The 24,604-nt window shown below is 58.7% G+C and overlaps 1 protein-coding gene across 6 annotated transcripts in view; it reads right to left on the bottom strand.

Annotated features, from left to right (window-relative positions):
* The window catches only part of ITPK1 (inositol-tetrakisphosphate 1-kinase), a 166,664-nt gene extending 142,265 nt beyond the window's left edge, over positions 1–24,399 (bottom strand). Inside the window, exons 1-3 of one of the 6 annotated variants that reach the window (XM_046009831.1) lie at positions 24,320–24,385; positions 23,960–23,968; positions 23,653–23,889 (exon numbers count right to left, since the gene is read on the bottom strand). In XM_046009831.1, the coding sequence (XP_045865787.1) occupies positions 23,653–23,747 (95 nt within the window). In that variant the 5' untranslated portion in view covers positions 23,748–23,889; positions 23,960–23,968; positions 24,320–24,385. Of the gene's footprint in view, positions 1–23,652; positions 23,890–23,956; positions 23,972–24,316 lie in introns of all 6 variants that reach the window. The other 5 variants (XM_046009830.1, XM_046009826.1, XM_046009828.1 and 2 more) reach the window with 5 other exon arrangements.
* Between the last annotated feature and the right edge of the window lie 205 nt (positions 24,400–24,604).

Consider the following 24,604-nt stretch of genomic DNA (forward strand, 5'->3'; position numbering starts at 1 on the left):
GGGCAGGGCAACTAGGGGAGAAGGGGCACAGCTAGGACAGGACCCTTGCCAGCATAAATCCTTTCCTGCCTTTGCATTTGAATCATGTAATTGTACTGTCCACTCCAATGCATTTACGTTCTCTCAAAACTAACAAAACAACCCTTCCCTCCGCATGCAGTCTCCCTCCACCACTCAGCCTCATGGTTCTGAAAGCCTCCAGAGCACGACAACCCAAGGTCAGTCACCCCAAAACGTCTCGCTGACAACTGTAACTAGACCCTTGACTCAGAGGCCCACAGAGGCAGAAAGTCAAAGTCCAGAGACGTCCTGCTCCCCCCATCCCCACCCTACATGCCCTCACGAAGCTGGGCCTCTGGCAGCTCTGACCTAGGCACGGCTGATGTCAGAGCCCATGGGGTGACCCAGCCCAAGCTGGGCATGCTGTGGCCCTGGCCCGTGCCAACCGGGCCAGCCAAATTCCCATCCCATTACAAGCAGCCTCCAGCAGAAGGGAGCGTGTGCTCACTGGCCTGGGCCCCGCTGAGCCTCGGCACCAGCAGACTCCAGAGGGGCAGGGAGCCAGGAAACTAGGAGGAGGGCTGGAAGGGCGGGTTCACCCTGCCTCCGCTAAGCTCCCAAGCCCCAGGCACGAAGTCACCCTCTCCTCGCGCCAAGGACACCTGCCTCCCAAGACACGCCCCCCATCATGGAAACCACATCCCGCAAAGCAACATCTCGCCAAGGCCCTTTTCTGGGTTTTTTTTAAAAGATTTATTTATTTATTTGAGAGAGAGAGAGACAATGTGCATGCAGGAGCAGAGAGAATCTCAAACAGACACCGCGCTGAGCATGGGCCCAACACGCGGCCTGACCCTCAGACCCTGAGATCACAAGCTGAGCCGAAGCAGGAGTGGGATGCGCAACCGACTGAGCCGCCCAGGCGCCCAGAGGGAGAGAGTCTTTTTTTTTTTTTTTTTAAAGATTTTTATTTATTTATTTGACAGACAGAGATCACAAGTAGGCAGAGAGGCAGGTAGAGAGATTGGAGGAAGCAGGCTCCCCACGGAGCAGAGAGCCCGATGCGGGGCTCGATCCCAGGACCCTAAGATCATGACGTGAGCCGAAGGCAGTGGCTTAATCCACTGAGCCACCCAGGCACCCCCAGAGGGAGAGAGTCTTAAACCACGGAGCCCAATGTGAGGCTCGAGCCCACGACCCCGAGATCAGGACCTGAGCTGAAACCAAGAGTCGAGCCTTAACCGACTGTGCCCCCTAAGTACCCCCCGCCCCTGCTAGCCTTTCTGGCGGTTGCTTTGTTTGGTCCTTACCATGATCCTCCTCCCCCAACCCAGCTCTCACCCTTGCACACTCCACACCGTCTGCCTCCCACCCTGAGGACGACCACTCACTCAAAAGCAGGACTTCGTTCTCCTCTACGGTCCACAGTCAGGCACGTCTGGACCCAGAGCCCATCTCCCGACCCAGCAGCAGCTGATCACCCGACTCCATGGGGGTGGCCACACGCCACATTCACACCTGCAGAGAAGCTTCACGGAGGACAGGCCTCCCCGCTCCAGAGCCCCGAGGGCAGAGCTAGGTGCCACAGGCCACCCTGCAGAGCCCAGCCCTTGCAGCACTCTTCAGTAGCCCTCTGTAGTCCCCACGCTACCCCGGGTGGTCGTGATGGGGCCCCTTATGCCGGTGAGGCCATCCCACATCCCGTATGACCTCCTCCAGCCTGCCGCCTGACCCGCACCTCCATCCACAGGCCCGCTTCCCCCATGGGCAGGCCTGGGCCTCACCCCTCCCTCCTTCTCTCAGACCCGCACCCACGGGGCAGCAGGTTTTCCAAACCAGGGCGTCTCGGATGTGAATGTACAAATGCACACAACACCCCCCCTCCGGGGACCGTGCATAAATGCGGCCCTGAGCCGGGGGTCTGGGTGGGGGGAGACTGCAAGGTTCACAAGCTCCCTCCCAGCCAAGGCCACCCCCCCCCAGACCACACCCTGACAAGCGAGGTCCCAGCAAGTCCTCACAGCTGGCCAGCAGCCCAGTCCCTCCCCGCTAGGTCAAGCCCAGCAGCCTCACACGACGCAGCCCATAGCCCCGGTCTCGTCCGCTCCAGTCTGTGCTCCGTACCGCTCCACATTGGCCTCCGGCCGCCCTGCCCACATGCCAGCTCCGGCTCCCACAGCCTTTGAGACAAGGCCCAGGTGCCCAGTGATGGCTTACGGGACCCTGTGCCACCTGGACTTGACTCGGGCCTCATCCCCCACATCCCCCACTTGACAGACTGAACGTCTCCTGGCTCCCGGTGGCTCCTTCCAGCTCCGATAGCCGGAGGGAGAGCCCGGGGGGGGGGCACCCCAGTCCTTCTACCTGACGGGCCCAGCAGAGGCTATCCAACCTCTGGTCTCCTCATCCGTTCGATGCCACGATGAGCACACCCAAGGATGTCAGGGTCCCCTCCTGCCTCCCCCAGCCAGGAACAGCCCCGTGGTGGGAGGAGACCACTGGGGCAGGGAGTCGGGGGAGACGCAGGAAGGTAGCGGCTCTGTGGGCCGCTTGAGAATGAGACAGAGTCAGCAAGAAGCAGGGCGGTGTCTCTCCCAGTCTGCTCTGGAAACTCATCTGTGCCCGCAGCTCAGAGGGGACATGTGTCCCCTCTGGAAACTCATCTGTCCCCCAGTCCCACACGCCACCCCCGCGGGTAAGGCAACAGGAGGCTGTCAGCCAGACTCAGCCTCGAGGAGCAGGTTTAAATGCCACCATTTTATCCTCAAGTGCTCGCCTCGTGCTAAGTGCTATTCACGGACCTCCCATCCCCCGCAAGCAGCCGAGTGAGGGGGCCTGTCGTCACCCCCTGCTGAAGCCTACAGACTGCAGTGACGTGCCAGTGGGGCAGCCGGGTTCCGAGCCACGGGGCCGGGCTCCTAACTACTCGGCGTGGCCCCTCACAGAGTGGACAAGACCTGCCACGGGCACAGGGACAATCAGCCTTCCCCGACACCCCGTCCTGCTGCCTTCTAGATGCTCTCAGCCCAGGCTCCCAGGGGCACCCACAGTCCCCAACTGTCCCCAGTATGACGCACCCACAGCCCCTGAGGACCCCGGGCCTCACAGCGTCTCACCTTCCCAAACGCCGGTTCACAGCCTGAACTTTAAACCCTTGCCTGTCTGCCCAGGGAGCCCCTCCGGACCCCTAACAATGCCGTGGGGGGTGATGGCCCTGCCACCCACCCAGCTGAGCCCCCGGGGCATGGGGGTGCCTGTGTTCTAGCACCCAGACCCACAGCACCCCGGAGGAAGGCTCCCCCGCAACAATGCTGCCCCTGCGACAAAGAGCAGCCGCCGCGCCCGCCGCTTTGCGAGGAGCTACAGGGCTGCTTCGAGTATTTATAAACACACAGGACCGGCGGCGAACCACGGGGCTCTACACTCACTCTTCCAACGGACACCCCAACTGCGAAGGCCCGTGTATACCCCACAGATGTAGAAACTGAGGCACGGAGACCCTCAGTTAACCAGCCCAGACCACAGAGCTGGACGGTGCCAAGAGCAAGGTCTGTCCCTCCGCGGCAGCCCCAGGCACCCTGCCTGGCCAGAAGCTAGAGGGGACCCAGCCCGGCGGCCCTGTGGGGACAGAGGTGTCCGCCAGCCCAGGACAACTGCTGGTTTCGGGCACAGCCACAGCCACAGGCCATCACCCGTCTGAGGACTGGGCACGGCACCACGGATGGTGGGAGCCCCGCTTCGCATCTGACGCTTTCCACCTGCCTGTGCGCCCAAGCATGGAGCTCTGGCCGTCCAACCCACCGCCAGCAAACGCCGCCCAAAGCTCTTTAAAGGATCACCGCATTCACAGTTTTGTGCAGTCATCTGATGGGAGCCTTTGCCCTCTTCCATCACTAAAAACTTTCTACTTCTCGGCCTAGAAAGGCCCTGGAGAGTCTGCCCCCCCCCCCCCGCCTCCCTATTGCTCCCTCCCTCACATCTCCAGCCGTGCCCTCCTCCCTGCTCCTCCACAAACACACAAAATCCCTTGCTCAAAAGCACCCCAGGGCCTTTACACGTGCTATTCCCCCCTACCTGAGAGGCTCTGGCCCCAGAATTTCAAATACCTGCTTTCTAACCAGTCAGGTCATAGCCCTGAGTGCCTCCTTTAGAAAGGCCTTCTGTGACCAACCTGAGGACAGTCACCCATGCTCTTCACATCCCTGCTAAAATTACCCCCTTTAACTTACCAGCTGACATGTTTGTTACAGGCCGTCTGCACCTCTTTCCTCCCCAAAGACTAAAGCTGCAAGGACGTGTCCATTCTGGCCACCACAGGTCTCTCACGAGGGCCGGCACGGCCTGGAGGGACACCACAGACATCTGTGCGCACACACTCTCCCAGGGGATGCACGAGGTGTCCCCGTGGAAACACGGAGAAGCAGACCAACGACAGGAAACTGGGCCTGGAAGCATCGAGAAGTGCCACAGCACCCACCGGCTCAGGAGGGAGTGACGGCCAGATTCACGCTGGTTTCCCCGCTTAAAGCCCCGAGGGCTCTCCCGGTGAGAACAGTCTGGGATCCGGGGGCCCCGCTGTTCTGACGTTCTCTTCTCCCAGCTAAAGGAAATGAAGGTCGGCCAGGGAAGCGGCCACACAGGTAACATCAGGCTACAAATGGGGACCAACACTCGCCCCTGCACACACTGCGATCACACCTGCGACTCCCCCCACCCCGCCCTGCCCCCATCCGTCGCTGGACCCCAAATTCCCAGAGGCCCAGGCCAGAGACCACCTGGCCAGAGCCGCGCGCAGAGTGGGGTACTCAGAAACGCTTTCCGAACAACGGACGGGCATCCGTCCCTCACAGAGTCCACGCAAGAATGAGCACCCTGGAGTCTCCCGAGGTGGACCCTGGCTTTTCCACCCCCCGCATGCCCAGCACAGCACACTCTGAGCCCCTGCCGGGGACCAAAGAAGGAGGGCTCAGGGCGCCTGGGTGGCTCAGTGGGTTAAAGCCTCTGCCTTCGGCTCAGGTCATGATCTCAGGGTCCTGGGATCGAGCCCCGCATCAGGCTCTCTGCTCCGCAGGGAGCCTGCTTCCTCCTCTCTCTCTGCCTGCCTCTCTGCCTTGTTGTGATTTCTCTCTGTCAAATAAATAAAAAATATTAAAAAAAAAAAAAAAAAAGAAGGAGGGCTCTGCGGGGTGGCTGGCGGGTGCGCAGGGCCAGATCACACACTCTTGCATGCAGACATGTTCCTGATTCTTGACCCTGCTCCGTGCCGCTGCCCTCTGCAATGACGTCACTGCCCCAGTCAAAAGGTGATATCTACTGTGCAAGCTAACTGCTGTGACGAGGTGTCAGTATCACGGTCCCACACTCGCAGACGAGAACACGGAGGTTCACACAGCTAAGTTCTTTGCCAGAGGTCACAAAGCTAGTAAGTTGCAGACCACGCAGTACCCGCCAGCATCTCCCAAAAAGTCTTCTCTGAGATGCTAAGTAGGCCACGTACCCCACCAAGGTAAACAGAGATAAAACGTGCTTTCAGTCTCACGGGATGCATCGTCCCCAAACGTACGTGACCACAGAACTCTTTAGTGCATCACCTGGTAAGAAACCCTGTTCTGAAAAGGCTTGTATATTCTTTCCTGAAAACCTGTACCACAAGCATCAAACGAAAATACTTCCTCTGAGATCCCTAGAACCGCGACTTCAGAAAATCCGTGGCATTCTTTATATTACGGCGTGTGTAGCGTTAGGGGTATTTTCCTAGGAATAGGCTTTGCAGCTTTCATCTGAATCTCAAAGGCAGCAATGACCTCCAGGAAAGGAGAAGCAACCCTGACCTCCAGAAACAGGTGATTTATATGTGAAGGACTCTCTATGTCCGCCAACGAATCTCCTGTTACCTTTTTTTACAGATTTATTTGTTTATCTGAGAAAGAAAGAGAGACAGAGAGAGTACAAGCAGGGGCAGAGTGAGAGTGAGGAGCAGACTGACTCCTCACTGAACTGGGAGCCCGACGTGGGGCTCGATCCCAGGACCTAGAGATCATGACCTGAACCAAAAGCAGACGCTTAACCATCGGAGCCACCCAGGCACCCCTCCATTTATTATTTAAAAAAAGAAAAAAATAGAGGTGAAGTTCATTTTCATTTCTTGAGTCGGGGCTGGCCCTGTGACTTGTTTTGGCCAACAGCTGTGGAAAAAAGATCTGGCATCCAGGGGCCTGGACATGCCCACCGCGTCTTGGAACCCTGCCTCCTGGGCCAGAACACGGCGAGGCAGCGTGCAGGAGGAAGGACACACATGGCCGGGTCATCCCCACTGCCCCAGGCAGCCACAGGCCACTCCATAGAGGGGGAGACCCTGACTGACCTGCAGCTGACGGCAGGGCCATCGGACCCCCGAGGGAGCCCAGCCTGAACAGCCGGCCCCCGAAGGGTGAGCCAAACCAATGGGTCCTGCTCAAAGCCACTACCTTCAGACGATTTGTGCCTCAAGGGTGACTGATCCAACTCCCCTTACACACAACGGATCGGAAAGGGAAGGGAGAAGATATTGATATTCACACAGATGAGGGGCCTGGTTGTGGCTCAGTCCGTTAAGTGACCGACTCTTGTTTTTGGCTCAGGTTGTGATCTCTGGGTCACGAGATCGAGCCCCGTGTCAGGCTAGGTGCCTAGCACAGAGTCTGCTTGGGGTTCTCTCTCCCCTCTCCCTCTGCCTCTTCCCTCTGCTTGCTTGTAATCTCTCTCTCTCTAAAATAAATAAATAAATCTTTAAAAAGATATATTCACTTGGGGCGCCTGGGTGGCTCAGTGGGTTAAAGCCTCTGCCTTCAGCTCAGATCATGATCCCAAGGTCCTAGAATCGAGCCCCGCATCAGGCTCTCTGCTCGGCAGGGAGCCTGCTTCCTCCTCTCTCTGCCTGCTTCTCTGCCTACTTGTGATCTCTGCCTGTCAAATAAATAAATAAAATATTAAATATATATATATATATATATATATATATATTCACAAAGATGTCCAAGGCAGCACTATCTACACCAGCAAGGGAAGCGAGAATAATCTAAGTATTTGATAACAAGAGGACAGCTCACTCTATCACCACACGCATGTCCAACAGCAAGAACGGTTCCAACCTGACTGGAAAGGATCGTGCTCTGTCACTTTACTTTCAGGTGTGATAACGGCACTAGGTTGGTGTTTTAAAGGCTGTGCTGAAATATTTACATGTGAAGTCAAACGTCTGGAGTTTGCTTCCAAATAACACGGGGGAAATAAAAAGCAAGATTAGCCATAAGTCCACGAAGGTTAACACTTAGTACAGAGATGGGGGACTGTTCATTTCTTTTTCCCTTCTTTTGTACATGTTGGAAATTTTCGTAATAAAAGCTCTTAGAAACTGGGGCGCCTGGGTGGCTCAGTGGGTTAAAGCCTCTGCCTTTGGCTCAGGTCATGATCCCAGGGTCCTGGGATCGAGCCCCACATCAGGCTCTCTGCTCCGCAGGGAGCCTGCTTCCTCCTCTCTCTCTCTGCCTGCCTCTCTGCCTAGTTGTGATTTCTCTCTGTCAAATAAATAAAATATTAAAAAAAAAAAAAAAAGTTCCTAGAAACTACATTTTAGGAAGATCATTCTGAAGACTATAGAAACACAGAATCTGTTTACAGTGCTGTGGGCAGGACGCAAAAACAACGCTGAGCACACAATGATTCCTACTCTGTGTTCCATACAAAACACAAAGCGGGAAAGACATAGTGTGGAGGGTGCAGGAGACAAATGTCTCTTCAGATTTTGTTCTCATGATGTCTTCATCACTCGTGTCTCCATTCGTGTCTCATGACTGTCTTCACAGAGGACAACGAATTCCAAGGAAAAGGACAGCACACAGTTATCGCTTTCTTTAGACGGGACTCCGCGTGAAGGAAGCGCTGGCTGGTGGGGGGCCCTCCCAGAAGGATGTGGGGCTGGGAAGGTGGGTGGACTCTGCTGGAAACCACAGGAGGCAGCTGGGGAAGCTGTGGAGAGGACCCTCAGTCGCCTGCAAGGGCCCTGGCCCCCCACCCCAGCTGGCCAGAAGGCAGGGAAGAGTGCAGAGCTAGGTACTATCAACCAAGATCTGTCCTTCCAGTTTAAGGGATCACACCAGTAGCCCCTTCCTTTGACCAGTTTTAAGAGATACGACACTCAGCTCTCTAAAATTCATCTTGCGACAGAAGGGGGGGGAAAAAAAGATGATTTGGGGAAGAGGGTAAGTTAGAATCAGATCACCCACTATGTGCTGGAAACTACCAGCAGCAAATCAGCCATCATCTCTCTGATCCCCCAAACTGCCCCACGATCGGGTGATAATGTTCCCATTTTACAGATGAGGAAAGGGAGACCCCTCACCTGCCCAAAGTCGGTCATGCCCCGGGGGCGGGGGCTGGGTTCAGAAGCCAGCTAGTGGCAAGCACACCCATCACCTCCGTCCCCAGGCAGCGCCCACACTGGGCCACATGCAGGATGGGTAGGAGGTAGAGGGACCAAACCAGCCTGAGGCCCCACCCGGCCTTAGACAGATGGCAGCTGGTGTTGTACAACCCCCAGCAGGAGAGACGCTATGGACGAAATATCTGGGCCTCCCCAAAATTCATGGGGCAGCCTGAACTCCCAGTGTGATGGTATCAGGAGTGGGGCCTTTGGGAGGAGACTGGGGCTAGAGGAGCCTACAAGGGCAGAGCCCCATCATGGGGTGAGTGCCCTTAGATGAGGGCTCTCTGCGTCTCTCCCCTCCATGGGCGGACACAGGGAGAAGGCGGCTGTCGATCAACTAGGAAGAAAGCTCTCCCTGGGAACCGGCCTGCCAGCCTCCAGAACCACGAGGAATAAACGCCGGCCACTCAAGCTTATTTGTTACAGCAGCTGGAGCGGCCTAAGATAAGGAAGACGGTAAACGGCAAGCGCCAGGGGCAAGCCCAGAAGCCCAAAGACCGGCTGCTGAGGGGCCCTGCAGCAGAGCAGGTGCCGTGCGGGGACAGAGGCATCTCTCTGCTGCAGCAAATTAAAAACAAAGTTAAAGGCGGGAGAGCAGAGGTAATGGGCCATCGCTGGTGTGGAAACGGAAGCAGAGGGCTGAGTGTGTGCCCGCGCCCGTGCACACATGCATGTGTGCGTGTGTGTGCGTGCACGTGCGTGGGTGTACGTGGGCGCATGTGTGTGCGCGTGTGCGCGCGCGTGTGCATTATGTGTGTGTGCATGCGTACGTGTGTGTGCATGCACGTACACACTGGCGTGTCAGCTGAGCACACGCCCAGGAGGCGGCCACAGCGTGGTACCATGGCCTCCAGGGATCAGGGTCAAATGTGTGGAAGAATAAGTAGGATCTCACTTTTGATCATGTAGGTCAGGCTTTAAGGAAAGGGTTTTTTTTAGTGTTCACAAGTCAGATACGAATCTACCCGGGAAAAACTCAGCAATTTCATTTGCAGACAAGTCAGCAAACTTCTTGAACTTGGTTTCAAGTACTCCGTTTTTATCAGCAGATAAACTGAAATGACCCCTCCCTGCGGCCTCCCACGACGGACCCGAAGAACTTCCCTGTAGTTCTCCACTGTCCAGCGAGACGGCTCGGGTCCAAACAGCGGTCCCCCAGCAGAGCCGCAGGCGGCAGGTCGCAGACTCACTTCCCAGGGCTCTGAGGGGGCCCTCACGTAAGCAGTCCGACGAATGCCCCACGACCAGACAGCAGCAGAACCACACCTCAGCCTCCTGACCCGGTCTCCGGCCACCGGCACAGTCCCAAGAAGCTTCTGGGGGCCAGCAAAGATGAGGCCAGCCCTGCTGGCTGTCCACGGTGGGCACAGCAAAACAGAGTGCCCAGGACCACCCTCCCTTCCACTGCTTTCCCGCAGTACCACCTTTATCTCTCCACCCCGGGATGCCACGCCACGGAAAAGGACCACTGGCCTCTGAGAATTCTGGAACACCCAGGCAAAGGTACCTGCCAGGTAGGGCAACAGCTCTAGGCTGCACAGCCCCTGGCTTCTCAACAGTCCCCACTTCCTCGCTGGTTCCAGAAAGGAACCAGGAGGGACCTCAAGCCCTAACTGGGCCCCATCACCCTGAGCCTTCTCCCAGCCTCCAGCCTGGCCCTGCAGCCAGGGGCCCTCAGGACTGGGGCCCAGAGGTGTGCAAAAGCCTGAGTGTGGACACTCACCATTCACTTCCTCCCCCTCCAGGCAGAACTCGTCCCGGTGCTTCCTCCCACACCAGGCCTGCTCAGCAGCAGGTGGGCCAGGATGGCAGCTAAGGGCGCAGCAGAACCGCTCCCCCCTACCCCAGGACAGAAGGAGGCCCCCTCTAGTTCCAGAACCTCAATCAGAGAGCTCACAACTGCGCCATGCTCCAGGCTCCCGGTCTGGGAAGGAAAGAGGCCTTCCAGACGTTTCCTCATGCACGGGACAAGGCCATCAGGAACAGTTTACATAACATGGGACTGTTTCACCCCAAAACGCTGTCCAACACCAACATTCCGCACAGCATAGCGGGGCACAGAGGACGTCAGCCTTCACCCTGGTCTACTGGCAGCCTTTCCCCAAAGCCCCATCAAGAGCCATCCCTCAAGGCAAAATTACATAAGCCCTTTCTCCAGGACACCCAGTGTCAGACCCCTGGGCCCAGGGCCCCCAGAATCGACCTGTGTCCAAGCTGGCCATGGGTTCGTTCTTCAGACAGAGCCAGGGGCCCAGCCTTCAGCACTGACCTGTGGGGGTGCTCTTGGCTCCCCTCTCAGGAGCAGTGCTCCGGCCCAAGAGACCGTGTGTGACCCCTCAGGCTGGCAGAAGGCAGCCCCCCCCCACCCTAGCAAGCCCAGGAACCCAGAACCAGGGAGCACCCCTGCCCCACCCCCGACTGCCCAGTGCCCATGACAGTCTGCTCGGCAAGCAGTCCCCAACTTCCTGTGCGGGGTCCACCCTGCCCACACCCAGACCGCGTGGTAAGGAAAGGGACACTCGCCGGTCCCCACAACGGGTTGGCTCAGGCTCACCAATCAGGGCCAATAAGAACTAATCCTGGGTGTCTTAGGACCTGCGCCTGCGCTGGAGGGAGGCCCTAGAGCCAGCGTACCCAGGTCTGAATCCCAGCTCTGCCACCTGCTCGCTGTGTGACCCTGGCAAGTTCCCCAGCCCCTCTGCGCCCCCATTTCCCCTGACAGGAGACAGGGGTGGGCTTAGATCACACGAGAGAGCACGCCAGGAACTCAGCACATCGCCTGGCTTGGGATAAAGGTCGGTGTGAGGTCTCACCTGGAGCCACACAGCCTGGGAACGGAGGCAACACAAGAGAGGCCAGGTCCTGGGCCATCGTCCGAGCCCCTGAAGCCAGAGCTCTCCGAGGAGATCCCACTTACAGAGCCTCGTCATTACTGAGCCCGGCTGGCACTGAGGTTTCTGTAGGAACCAATACATCCCTGTGGCTTGTAGGAATCAGCCATCCAACCGACAGTGCTCACCATGAACTTCATCCTGTCACTATCAACAGTGATTGAGAGAGGAGGGAGAGGACGGGAGGACGCAGCTGCCAGGGTGGCCTCCAGCAACAGGGACAGATTTGCAGGCACACGGCCAGGTCCACAGGTCTCACTCCCAGGAGAGTCCCCGGTCCACTGCTGGTACACAGGCACCCACAGAACTGCCCACATCCCACATGGCTGCCTCGGGGAAGGAGCGGCCTGTCCACGCCCTTACCCTTCCCAGCCGAGCTTCCGGAATCCAAACAGCTGGCCCTTCGGCACTCCCAGCAAGGCTGGAGGAAAGATGGGAAAGACCACAGGGGAGGGGGGCCGTCTGGGCCCAAGGACCAAAACAGCCCATAGTGGCCGGGGATGGCTGACCCAGATGGCCCAGAGCAGAAAAGACCCTGCCTCACCCTCGTGCATGGTTCCCGGGAGGCCAAAGGCGGGGGGTGGGGAGGGGCGCAAGTGTGGGCTCTGGGGCTGGGACCCCAGCCCGGCCACCACGCGGCACGTGCGCCAACCTACCGGGCCAGCCACTCTGAACCCTAAATCTTCATCTGCAAAGACACCTCGTAGCTCAAAGTTTCTGGAGAATTCCTCCTCCAAGACGGTGAACCTCTGTACCTCACCAGACAACCTTCACTCTGCTGTCACCTGTAGGCAGACACTACAGGGGTGACTGCAGGTGAGGGGGCGAAGGACAGCCCCCTTTCTCCCTCGAAGATGGTTTCTGGCCCAGAGGAAGGAGGGGGATGTCTGGCTGCCGAGAGCCTCCTGGGCACAGGCACCAGGCCAACTCCTAAAAAGAAGGAAATTCAGGCCCAGAACGGTGCCGAAAGGCACCCAGGGCTACCCATCCAGTAAGAGGCCAAACCAGGGTTCGAATCCCACCACCAACCAAAACACACGTTGTTCCCGGACATCAGCCGGAACCACGGCCAGCCTCCGTGACTCAACTGAGTCAGCGCCTAAGTTTCCTGCCTCTGGGCAGGCGGGACTTCGAAACGAAATTGAAAGGGAAAAAGGAGAAAAGCTGATGACCCAGGGCACTGAGGACGAGGCGCTGGAAACCAGCACCGACCCAACAAAAGCCATCCTCCCATCTTCTGGGTTCGTTTGCCGAAAGCAACACCGAACACCTGGATTCAGGCAGAAGGCTGTTCAAATTCCACCGCGGCAGTGACCCGCTAGGGACCCCGAAAAGGCTCCCAGACCCCTCCGCTGAGCCTCTGTTTCCGTATATGGACTGAGAGTCTTAAGGCAGCAGCTGGTACGTCAGGCCGAGCAGCTGTTCCCTGACTCCGCAGTCTCGGGCAGAGGCCAGTGAGCACCTCTGGGCAGCGGGGACCCAACAGCGCCCCCCCACACCCAGGGCGGAAGCACCCTCCTCCCCGCGGGGGCACTTCCCGATTTGCAGACAGCCTGCGCAAGGCCCGGTGGCTCCAGCGGGGACCTTCCTCCCCAGAGCAGTGAGGAAGCAGGCCCTGGACCTCCCTCTGCACAGGCCCCAGCTTGGCTGCGCCCAGGTCAAGGTGCGGGCAAGGGGACTGGGGCGGATTCCTCAAGAAGCACAACTCCTTCCCACCCGGAGCACCACCCCCCCTGCCAGCTACTCACACAGAGGCAGGAACAGGCCCTCCAAGTGTATGGTCAGACCTCCCTTTCTTTTCAAGAACCCTGCAACAAATCTTTAGAAAAAAACTGAAGAATAAAATAAAATCTTTAAAAATAGAACAGTCGGGGCGCCTGGGTGGCTCAGTGGGTTAAGCCTCTGCCTTCAGCTCAGGTCATGATCTCAGGGTCCTGGGATCAAGCCCCACGTCAGGCTCTCTGCTCAGCAGGGAACTTCCCCCTCTCTCTCTGCCTGCCTCTCTGACTACTTACGATCTTTGTCAAATAAATAAATAAAATCTTTAAAAAAAAAATAATAAGAGCCCAGAGAGAAACCAACAGTCCCACAGCACTAAGCATTCCTCACGAAGACACCCAGGATCCTAAGATCCTGGCGGGAGCCAGTCCTTCCAGGATGGACACCTGGGACTCACACACACCACCACCCCATGCTAACGTGCTCCTTCTCTCCTCTCCAACGGTCCCCACAGGGCCCTGGGAGAAGAGAAGAGAACCCCACGCAAGCTGCATACCCCGTACCACCCTCCCTTCTTAGGGGCACAGCCCAGCAAATGTTCCCTAGGAGAATTGGGGCTGTCCCCGTGGCCAGAGCGGACTCCGTAGGGCTCAGGGCTCTATGGGTCCCTGCGACCCAGGACTGGCCAGCATGCAGCAGGCACTCACTAAATACTGTTCTGCGGCTGCTGAGAGAATGAGCTGTTTAAACAGAAGATGGCTGAGCCCGCCCCAGACATTCGGGGGGAGGGGCGTGGCCCATATGTGTCCTCGCCTCCACACCCCAGCCCTCCACCGCTGGATGCAAATAGGGTGGAAGGCAGAAATAAAAGCCGAACACCTCGTGCCACCTAACACCTCCCAGCCCTCTCAGGAAGCAGCGAGCGGGGAGGCGGGAGGCGGGTCCTGGTCACTGACACAGCAGGACCGACCCCCACACCAGAAAAGGATCAGGAGGGGAGGCGGGGGGGGGGGGGGGGGGGGGAGTTGCCTGTCTGCCCCAGGCTAGGAGCTCCGTCAGAGGCCCCAGGCCCCAGGCTGGACAGGCAGGAGAGCCAGGGCAGCGGCCTCCTGGGGAGAAGGGGGAATGCCATTCTCCACGACGCACCTGTCGTGCTCACTAGCCTGACAGGTGGCTGTGCCAGGCCCACCTGACCGCAGAGCGGAGGCTCGGGCAGGCCTGTCCGGTCACCTTCAGCCAGCTGGGCAAGTCTTGCTCCCCACGTCTACCGCCGTCCACGCCACCCACCACCCCTCCGGGCCCAGTAACTGTCCACAAGGAATGCTCAGAAAAAAACACCCTGGTTTGCCTCTGAGATGGCTGTCAACCCAGCGGTACCTGGATGAGACTTTCATGCGGGGGCCAAGGCCCCCTGGCAGGGCAGCACGGCACACACGGTTGCAGGAGTCAGCTGGACGCCAGCGCCAGCCCCAACTCTGCCACTTGCAGCTGGGGGACCCGGCAGGTCACGGCGCCCCTCCCCAGGCCACAGCATTTCCATCTGGCACGGGGAAACACGCCACCCACCTGGGAGGGCAGACTCCCCATCGGCAATAGTGCCTGAGCCGTGGCAGGTTCTCGCTCCGCTCTGACGTGAGCCACCGGTTTGGGGACTGGGCAGGGGTGGTGGTAGGGTACCATCGCGACAACCACCCAAAGCGTAGGGTTGTGTGGATGAGGCCCAGGTCCCAGCTTCACGGCTCGGGTGCCAAAGGCGTGCAGACCTCTGACTCGACCCCAATGGGCGTGCGGAGGAAAGAGCAACGTGGGGACCCGGGGGCTGGGCCGCCGCCCCCCGTCCCAGCCCTGGCCTGATGACCCCTGTGATACCCCAGGACTGTCTCCCGTGCAAAAGCTAGCTCCCGTCCAGCCTCAGGAGCCAGCTGGACGTAATTCCGCAGCAAGCCAACAGCCAGAGGCAAGCAAGGTTTAGAAGAGGAGAGAGGATTGCCCAAAAGGGCCCCCCCCCCCCACACTGAGCTCCTCCCAGGACAGACGGGCCTGGGAACCTTCTAATCGGATGCCCTCCTGGAGAGGCCTTGTCCTCGAGGGACCCCTTCTCACCTGTTTAACTCGGCATTAAACACACCTGACAGCTTTGGGAGCGACCCTAGTAACACACTGGGGGAAAGGCCCGTTTGGGTTTCCAGCAGACTCACCGGGGCGGTGCTGTGGACAGAAGACTCCCAGCCCCTGCTCCGGAGACTGGGAAAGGGGACGGGGTGGGCTGAAGGATGCTTCGTCGTTTCCACCAGGGCCCCAGGTGCTTCTTTTATTGGGCACGTGAGCAAACACAGGCCCAGAGGAAGGTCACTGTGTGTCAAAGACAGCTAGCTGCCCTGGCCTCCCTCCCCCATCCCAAGACCCCAGCTTGAGGCCTCACCTGAGCTTTGGGAAAGGGCAAAGGTCAGCTGCCCCAGAGCTTACGCATCAGGGCTGTGGGATCCCCACCCTCCCCTCCCTTCCCTCACCCACAGGGCTCACTGCAGCTCCTTCCTGAACACAAAGGCTGGACCTGGCTGGACCAGGGGGAAGCACGTAGCGTCCAGACCCCGGCCCCCAGGGACCCCAGAGCGTGGTTGCAGCCTCCAGTGGGAAGAAGGTCCCAGGGCCACTCACCCGGCCCCGCATCACACTGCCAGTGAACAAGGATACCAAGGACACTCTACTGCCTTCTTTGACCCCTGTCTGAAGTGGAAACCAGCTGCCCATGGTCCACACGGGACCCAGGGCTCTGAAAAAGGCACGTGGCCTCTCAGCAGCAGACAACACCCACCCCGGAGCTCACTCAGCTCCCAGAAGAAACAGCTCTCAGCCTCTTTGGTTAAACATTACCCCCAGAGAGGCCTCCTCTGACCACAGGGTGCTAAAGTGGCTGCAGGTACCCCTGCGCAGCTCTCCCGTTCACACGCTGCCCGGCACTAACGACACTGTGCGGCGTGGAAGTGCGTCTGTGCGCTGACTTCACCATCTCCCCACCGAGCATGTGGGTGCCTGAGGACAGGGACCAGCACGCAGCAAGGGGTGGCTGGGGCTGGCCGGGTGCCTGTTCAGGATATGCTAAATGGAAAAAAGAATGAAGGAATGAAGGCCAGAAGCTCCTCCCTGGCATGGAAAAGGCTTCCAACACCCACCAGTCAGTTCCCTCCTCCCCTAAGAGGTACTCTTCTCGGCCCCTACTATGTGTCCGATCGGAGGCCCTGGGTTTCGGAAGCGGACACAACCACACGTCTCCACCTCTACAGAATGGCTCTCAAATGGGAAAGAACACACTCTTCCGCGAGAGAGAGAGACAGAGACAGAGAGAGAGAGAAATCACACACAGGCACCGCTCAGAAGCTGTCTTGGGGAGGGACCTCGCCTGACTGTGTGTCCGGATTCCCCCTCCAGGGGCAGCCAATGGCTCAGCAGTGGGCTCTGCCAGCGGGCCTGTCCCACAGGGTGGGGTGGCTTCCAGCCACCCAGGGCAGGCCGGGGACGTCCTCATAGGAGCAGTCTTCAAGTCCCACACACAGTGACAGAGCCAGCCTCTGAGCCCCAGAAGCGGGGTGGGGGGAGGGCACAATCCAGGAGCTGTCACAATCCTCGCCTGGCACCACGAAGGGCCTACAGACACCAGCCCGTGAGGCCCAGCTGGGGAAGTGCAGGCCGCAGGGCAGCTGCTCCCTGAGGGAGGCCTGAGGCAGGCAAGACAAAGCCCCAGGGCCGGATTCAAACAGCCCAAGGGGAAAGGCCCGGCTGCTCCCCAAGGCACCTCCAGAGGCAGGGCTGTTTAAAAAGGGACTTTGGCGGGGCGGTGGGGAGGGCACACTGGCTTTGGAGCCACAGCTCACGGTGTGACCTTGGACAAGCCACCCCACCCCGCCAGGCCTGGGTCTCCCTCTTGGGAGTCTGTCGCACGGCTCCTGAGTGATGATCTGCTTTCTACGGTGAATCTTACTTTCTAAAAAGGAGGTACCAGAACATTCCCACCGAGAGCTAGCTTACCAGCTGAATTCACAACATGAGTGGGAACAGAAACCCTATTTACTTGCAACTGTTTAGGCACTGCCCTCGTGAGGCGCTTCACTTCAGCATTTACCGAATGCCCCGAGCCTGCCAACCCACGCGGGGACACACAGCGGAGGCACGACGGCCTCGGGGTGAGGAATGGAGGGGCCCAGCCTAGAGCCCCAGGGAGCCCAGCTTTGCCCCGAAGCCCGAGACCCCACAACGTCAATCCATCTCAATCAGTCTCACCAGCAAAAGAGAAATGCAAATTTACAGTTCCATCCTACCCGTGCATGTGGCCAAGATCCAAACCGTCTGCCGCGGGGCTGCACTGAGTAGGATGTGGGTAACAGGCCCTCCCCTTCGCTGTTACTTGGTAGTGGGCCCCCTCTCTTTGCCAGCAGTTTCAGAAAGCCCCAGAAAAAGTAAACCGCCTGTGCCCTCTGACCCAACACTCCCTCATTGAGCCACGAGCACCCACATGGCTGTCCCACTGACTCTACCGGCGGAGGCCCCTCAGCAGGGGAGAGACATGGTCTGTCGTGAGGACAGCTGGACCACTCGGCCAGTAAAGAAACGAGGCAAGTGATCCGGATCTGCCCCCCGATGAAGCAGAGATGTGCTATTTCTCTGAGACACGGGGTTCCGTGAAGGGAGCCGCGGCTAGAACACGCGTGTGCCCGTCCGCACAGCACACCTGGAGAGAGGGGCTGCCGGCGGCAGGGGTCCCCGAGGGACGGGAACTCGGGAACAAGAAGGAAACGGACTTTTCAGCGTGTACTTGCAGTCCTCTGCTATTTTTGTATCATATACGTGCAGTAATCATTCACAAAGATAAAGGAAACAATAGAAGTTACTAAAAATCGTAACACAATTGCTCCTGAAGACTCAGCATTTTCAGGAAACCCAGCACAAACTCCTCTGGAATGTGCAAACTTTGGAAAAGAAAAGGAAGGACCGTCGTGCTCCTGTGCTAAACAGGCAAGGGCAGCAGCCCTGTCTCCCAGCCCGTGTGAAAGGAGAACAGGACCGTCCCTGCACCTCAGCCGGGTCTGACGTCCCCACAAACCCCACACCCAGCAGGGTGATCGGGCAGCACTCATAGTGGGACTCGGGGTCTCTCACAAATGGCCCAGACCGAGAACACCGGATCTACAAATGCCAAAGATCCCGGGGTGGGGAGGCACCTGGGGGCTGAGGCGTGCTGACCCACTCTCGGACAGCCGCGCGCTCCGGCAGGACTAAGCACCGTGGACAGAGGCGCAGGCCCTCACTCGCCCCGGCCCCCGCGTCCTGACTCCTCTCCTGCACAGGACCCTGAGCTTTGTAACCGCGAACATCCTCACTTTGCCTAGGGGAAACTGAGGCACGGAGGACCCAGTGTCATGTGGGTGGTCTGTTGTGGAATCAGGCTGGGGACCCACAGACGGCACCGTCCAGATGGACAGCTTCTCCCGCGAGAAGTCTGGCTTTCCCCCTTGGAGGCAGGGAGAAAGCGTTTCTTTGCAAGACTGAGCTAGGGACAGTGTCAGGGCACTGGGGCAAAGGTCACACAGTCAGTCCCTCCTCCCACCCCTACACCCCCGAAATGGGGCACACCCAGACATTAGGACAGAGCAAGACCAACCCCCAGACCAGCATCACTGCATCCCACCAATGGTGTTCCTTCCCCTCCCTAAGAATCTCCTGTAAGAATTCCGAGCCCAGGATGCTAAGATATCCCGGGAGAAAGGGACCGCAGAGACGCCCCCTTTTATTTATTTTTTTTTAAGATTTTATTTATTTATTTGACAGAGAGAGATCACAAGTAGGCAGAGAGAGAGGAGGAAGCAGGCTCCTTGCTGAGAAGAGAGACCGATGCGGGGCTTGATCCCAGGACCCTGAGATCATGACCTGAGCCGAAGGCAGAGGCTTAACCCACTGAGCCACCCAGGTGCCCCGAGAGGCCCCCTTTTAAAGGAAGGAATGTTAGGGGGAGGAGAGGGGAGGGCCTGATGGCACCCAAGCCCTCCCTGGCAGGCTTCCCAGGCCAGGTCACTGTGAACACCACACTCCAGCTCCATGAGGGCAAGGGGCTCCACCCTGCTGCCCTGGGACCTGCTGCCTCTCAGGCCAAGCCTCCAGAAGATGCTCGGTAAGCCTCAGCCTCAGTGGACGCTGGGCCCAGTTCCTTCTGAAGGAACTGGTGGGAAAGGCCGCAACAAGCCCTGGTCTGAGACTGCTCCCAAACCCATTTCCTGCAGGCCTCATCGGTCCTGCTGGCCTCCAAGGTTCTCTAGGACAAGAACCTCACAAACGTTCTTCTGCTTTTGGAGGCTAGAGGAAGCCCCAGTCTAACCTGGGCAGAAAAGAGACATAATCAGGAAGCCATAATCTTCCAGTGAAGAGGCCTCGGGACCAGGCCCCAGCAAGCTAACAGGCTGTGAGGTCTCTTCCCTGCCCTCCCCAGGCCTCAGCATCCCCACGCCTCTGTCCCCGAGCCACTGGGGGCATGAAGTGAGACCAAGTGCCTAGAAGGACCGCATGACAAAAGCAGTGGACCTAAGAGTAAAGACGGATGGAGGGTCACCCACGTCTCATACTGAGATGCTTCCGGAAGCCCCGTGACTCTCCACCGCCTCTCCCCAACACAGGTTCAGCCGCAGGACAGAAACGGGTAAAAGGCCAAAGACATGGAGGAGGAACCCGGACGACCCTGACAGAGGGAACACAGGGGTGGGGGTCGGCCAGCATTTCCACACAAGACCCTGTAGAGAACTTTAAAAAAATTAAAAATTAAAAACCTCCCCAACATTTCCAACCACCAGCTTGCTTTCTCTGCTTCCCCCAGGAAGTCCCCCCCCACCCCGGGCATCCTGGAAAAGGCACACGGAGATGGCGTGAGGGAATGCGAGGCTGCTCTGGTGTTAGCAGAAGGGCGGGGAGGATGGTGGAAGGAAAGAGAACACAACCAGAGCCTCATCCACGGCCCTGTCCCCGAGGGGGGCAACACCGAGAGGGATGACAGGAACAGTGCCACGACAAACAAGCTGAGTCAAAGCCCCATCTGCTGACTAGTCAGAAAGGGCCATCCCATCAAGGTGCCCCAGGGGTGTGAAGGGTGGGCCCTTAGGCCTACCAGACATATATCCTGGCAGGCCCAGGTGCCAACCTACCGCTGCCAAAAACATGCGATGCCCTCTGGCACAACAAGGCATGACATACTTGCTAAGGGCACGACTCAGCTTTGCAAGGAAAAGTGTCTCCAGGGGCGTCTGGGTGGCTCAGTCAGTTGAACACCTGCCTTTGGCCTGGGTCCTGATCCCAGGGTCTTGAGACTGAGCCCCCTGGAGGGCTCCCTGCTCAGCCCTTCTCCCTCTCCCTCGGCCCCTCCCCGCCTCTCATGCTTGCACTCTCTCGTCTTGCTCGCTCCTGCTCTATCTCAAATAAATAAATGAAAATACTTTAAAGTTTTTCTTTTTTTTTTTAAGATTTTTATTTATTTATTTGACAGACAGAGATCACAAGTAGGCAGAGAGGCAGGCAGAGAGAGAGGAAGGGAAGCAGGCCTCCTGCCGAGCAGAGAGCCCGATGCCGGGCTCGATCCCAGGACCCTGGGATCATGACCTGATCTGAAGGCAGAAGCTTTAACCCACTCAGCCACCCAGGTGCCCCTAAAGTTTTTCTTAAAAAAAGAGAGGCACCTGGGTGGCTCAGTGGGTTGGTCCTCTGCCTTTGGGTCAGGTCAGGATCTCGGGGTCCTGGGATCAAGCCCCGCATTGGGCTCTTGCTCAGCGGGGAGCCTGCCTCTCTGCCTACTTGTGATCTCTCTGTCAGATAAATAAATAAAATCTTAAAAAAAAAAAACTTTCAAAAAAACTAAAGAAAAAGAAAAATTTTAAAAGAAAAAAAGAAAGAAAAGTGTCCCCGGGACAAAAGGGCAGCAGAGGGACCCCTATGAAGGTTAAGAGGGTGCCCAAGTAGAAAGGGCTTTCCGTGGGGGTCTCCGGGTCCCCAGGCTGGGCCCATTCTAGAAGTTCAACAAAAGGAAGAGAAGTTTGGAAGCTGCCCCTCTCATGCCTGTCTCCCCATCTGGACAACAAAGGAGCTGGATGACATGATCCCCAACATCCCTTCCTGTTCTAAGAGTTTTACAAGGCCTGACATTCAACTAAACAACCCATCTGGTCCGCTCAGGCCCTCCTCTCTGGCGCGGACTGCCCTAAACATTCAAGCAGAGCTTCAAACCATTTTCAAACATTTCTGGACTTTCTCATCATGAGAAAGTCAAGGGCAATTCATCATCCATCAAAACAGAAGCATTGCACTCCCAGGTTGTGAAGGTCAAAAACAGGACAACGTCTCCTCTTGGGCCACTAAAAATCGCACCAGCATTCATACCAAACACAACAGCAGCAAAGGGCTCTGATCACCCGGTCCAGGGAGCTTCCTGCACCCGGTCTAGAAATGTGGCCACCAGGGGGCGCCTCCCAGAAAGTAATAAAAGAAGGAAAACTCTTTCTTGGTGTTTTCTTTTCCTTCTTAAGTGATAAATATCTAGAGCTGCTCTAATGAAAACCTAAGTGGGGCTTCCTGAGGTTCTAGAATGGCCCAGATGCTTTCTGTCTTCTCTCTGAAGCCAATATTCTGGCCAGACGTAGGCATCCAGACTCCGAGGGCCACAACCTTCTCCGAGAAATTAACCCTCCATGCTGGAGTTCCCCCAGAATGGTTGACTTCAGGGCTTGCCTTGCATGCCCCACCAGCCCCACTTAAAAGCCGGGGGAGTCCAAGTGGAGGGAGAGGCCATCTGCAAGTCCAGCGGCAAGACCCAGCCCCGAGTCTGGGCTGGAAGTGTTTTGCAAGAGGCTCCTAATTAACGAGCAAAACATACCGCCAGATGACAAGCCTCGTGCTCTAGCTGCAGACACAGGATGACACAAATACAGACAGACCTCAGGAGAAAAGGGTGCAAGGTATTAGCTGGGATTTCCCAAGACTCAGATGACCGCAGGAGCAGCTCAGGGACCTCACACCAGCATGGGGCTTCAAAGATATGTCAAAGGGACTTCTCCACGTCTCCTATGTCTCGGGGACTTTTTCCATAAGAGTGAGTGAGTGTGTGTGTGTGTGTGTGTGTGTATCTGTGGTGCCACGTTCAAGCGTCCTTTTTTAAGGTTCCAAAGTCCTAGGACCCATTTTCAAAGTTCTAGCTGCAAGTTCCTTCTGATTTCCTGATTTCCTCCTGAATTCCCGGGCTGCTTGGCATGCCCCACCACCCATGAAAAACTTGCTTTCTCCTGAGGAAGCCAGCCTGAGAATTAGCAGCCAAACTCCATCCCCAGGCCAAAGGATGCAGAGCCAGGAGCTGTTTCATAGGAGCTGTGCCCAGGGCAAAGGAGCAATAGGCCCTAGGGATGGGCAGGAGGGGCACGGAGGTGCCACAAGCTGGCAAGTGACGGGCTCAGACCTGCCACTTGCTCTGCACACCAGGAGATAAGGAAACCCAATTGTTCGATTCTGCAACACGTCTGGGGACACAACGGGGGCAAAAGTGCAAATAGAACACACTTTCAACAATCAAATCTACCAAGAAGAGACACTGCAAAACAAAAGGATTCCACCTACACTTTGTAAAAGGGTTGGGGAGCCATAGTCTCTTGGGATTTACCTAACAGCTTCCCAGCGGTAAAGCCACGGTTGTAGAGCAAGGTAAGGTGTACCTGAACCAAGACTGGAAGCTTCTGTAATAGACTAGAAATGTGATTTTCTTAAAACACCATGAATCCCCACCACTGATCACCAGCATGGGGGGGCAGAGGTGGCGGGGGGTCGTCAGAGGAAGGCCATTCTACATCACATACATTTGTCCCACCTCCTCTGCACCAGCCACTCCCTAGCTCTGGGACCCCAGGCGGGCGGGGAGGCGGGGGACCCCACCTTTCTGCAGATCAGCTCTCCCTCATCAGACACGTGGCCCAGAATCACCACCCTGGTCAATTCTCAAGGCCGGTGCGAGGCTCTAATGAGACAGCAAATCACCACATACATGCCAAGTATTGCTACTCGCCGCACACAGGCTCAAGCCAGCGACATGCAATGACAGCGTCAAGGGCTGCACACGCGGGGCACACAGTAGGTGGTCCGCAAACGTACAAACAGCGGTGCCCTTCTCCACGAGGGGAACGAAGGAAGAAAAACACTCCAATCCAAAAGTAACCTCCAGCCACAGGCAGACAGCGTGGACTCCCCCGATTGCCCAGATCCCTCTGCCACCTTTAGCGGCGCCACCGACGCGCTCTGAGCAGCTGGGGTTTTCCCCACCGGGGGGGTCACCGTGCACCTGAGAGCCCGGGTCCCCGCCACACCGCCCACCCTGGCCGCCGCTCCCCTCAAGCACAGCCGGGGACCACCACAGCCACCTGGCCGCTCGGACTCAGTGTCCCCGCGCACCGCTCCTTCCCGAACGCTCCAGCTTCCCGAAGCAGCCGCTGAGGCTGAGCCGGGCTCGGGCCGGGGTCCCCGAGCGCCGGGGGTCCCTCCAGGCGCCGGAGCCCCGTCCCTCCTTACCTGCACAGCTCGGCGAAGGCCTGGAAATTCAGCTTCTTGATTTTCTTCTCGCTCAGCCAGTAGCCAACTCTCTTCCCTTTCAGAAAGGTCTGCATCTTCCTCCTCGGGCGGGGAGCTCGGGTCCGGAGGAAATCGCCCACAGGCCGAGTGTGGCGGCCCGGCGCGCGCCGCGAGCGTGCGGGCACCTCCTCCGGCGGCGGGGACGCGGAACGGGGCTCGGGGCGCGCAGTCCTGCCGGGAGGGGCGGGCCGGGGCGGGCGCCCGGGCGGAGGGAGCGGCGCTCAGCGCGGCGTGCCACTGGCTGCCGCCGCCGCCGCCCACGCCCCCGCCGCCCGCGGGGCTCGCCGGCGCGCCAGATCGCCAGCGCCCGGCCGGGGCCGCAGCGGGCCCCCGGAGCCCAGGGACCCCCCCCCGGCGCCGCACGCCCCCCGGCGGCCGCGGCGGCGCGGGCCCGGCCCCCACCCCCACCCCCCGCGCCCCTCAAGGCTCCTCCTCCCCGCCCTCCCGCCCGCGCCCGCGGGCCCCGACCCCGAGCCCCGGGCGGCGCTATCGGCCGCCGCGAGCCGGGCGCGTGCCCTTCCCGGCGCGCTCGGACCCCGGCGGGGCGCACGCGGCCGCCTGCGTCCCACCCCCACACCCCTGGCCCGGCCCGGCCCGCCATCCTCACCCGCCGCCGCCGCCTCCTAGTTCTCGTCCCCGCGCGCAGCCCGCCCACCCGCCGAACCCGGCCCCGCCGCCGCCGCCGCCGCGCTGACCCGGCCGGCCGGCCCGCTGGACCCCGCCGGGGCGGAGGAAGCGCCGCAGCTCCGGCCGCTAGGGGGCAGCGTCGCTCGCCGCCTCTTAAAGGCGCCGCGCTCTCCGGGCCTGGCTGTTTGCGCCGTGTTTGCGTCCGGGCTCAGGCCGGTGAGCTTCGGGACGGAGGGCGCGGGACTGGGTGTAGGGCGGCCATTGC

Source organism: Meles meles, chromosome 6 (genome assembly GCF_922984935.1).
Source record: "Meles meles chromosome 6, mMelMel3.1 paternal haplotype, whole genome shotgun sequence".
In the NCBI taxonomy this organism is placed as follows: domain Eukaryota; kingdom Metazoa; phylum Chordata; class Mammalia; order Carnivora; family Mustelidae; genus Meles; species Meles meles.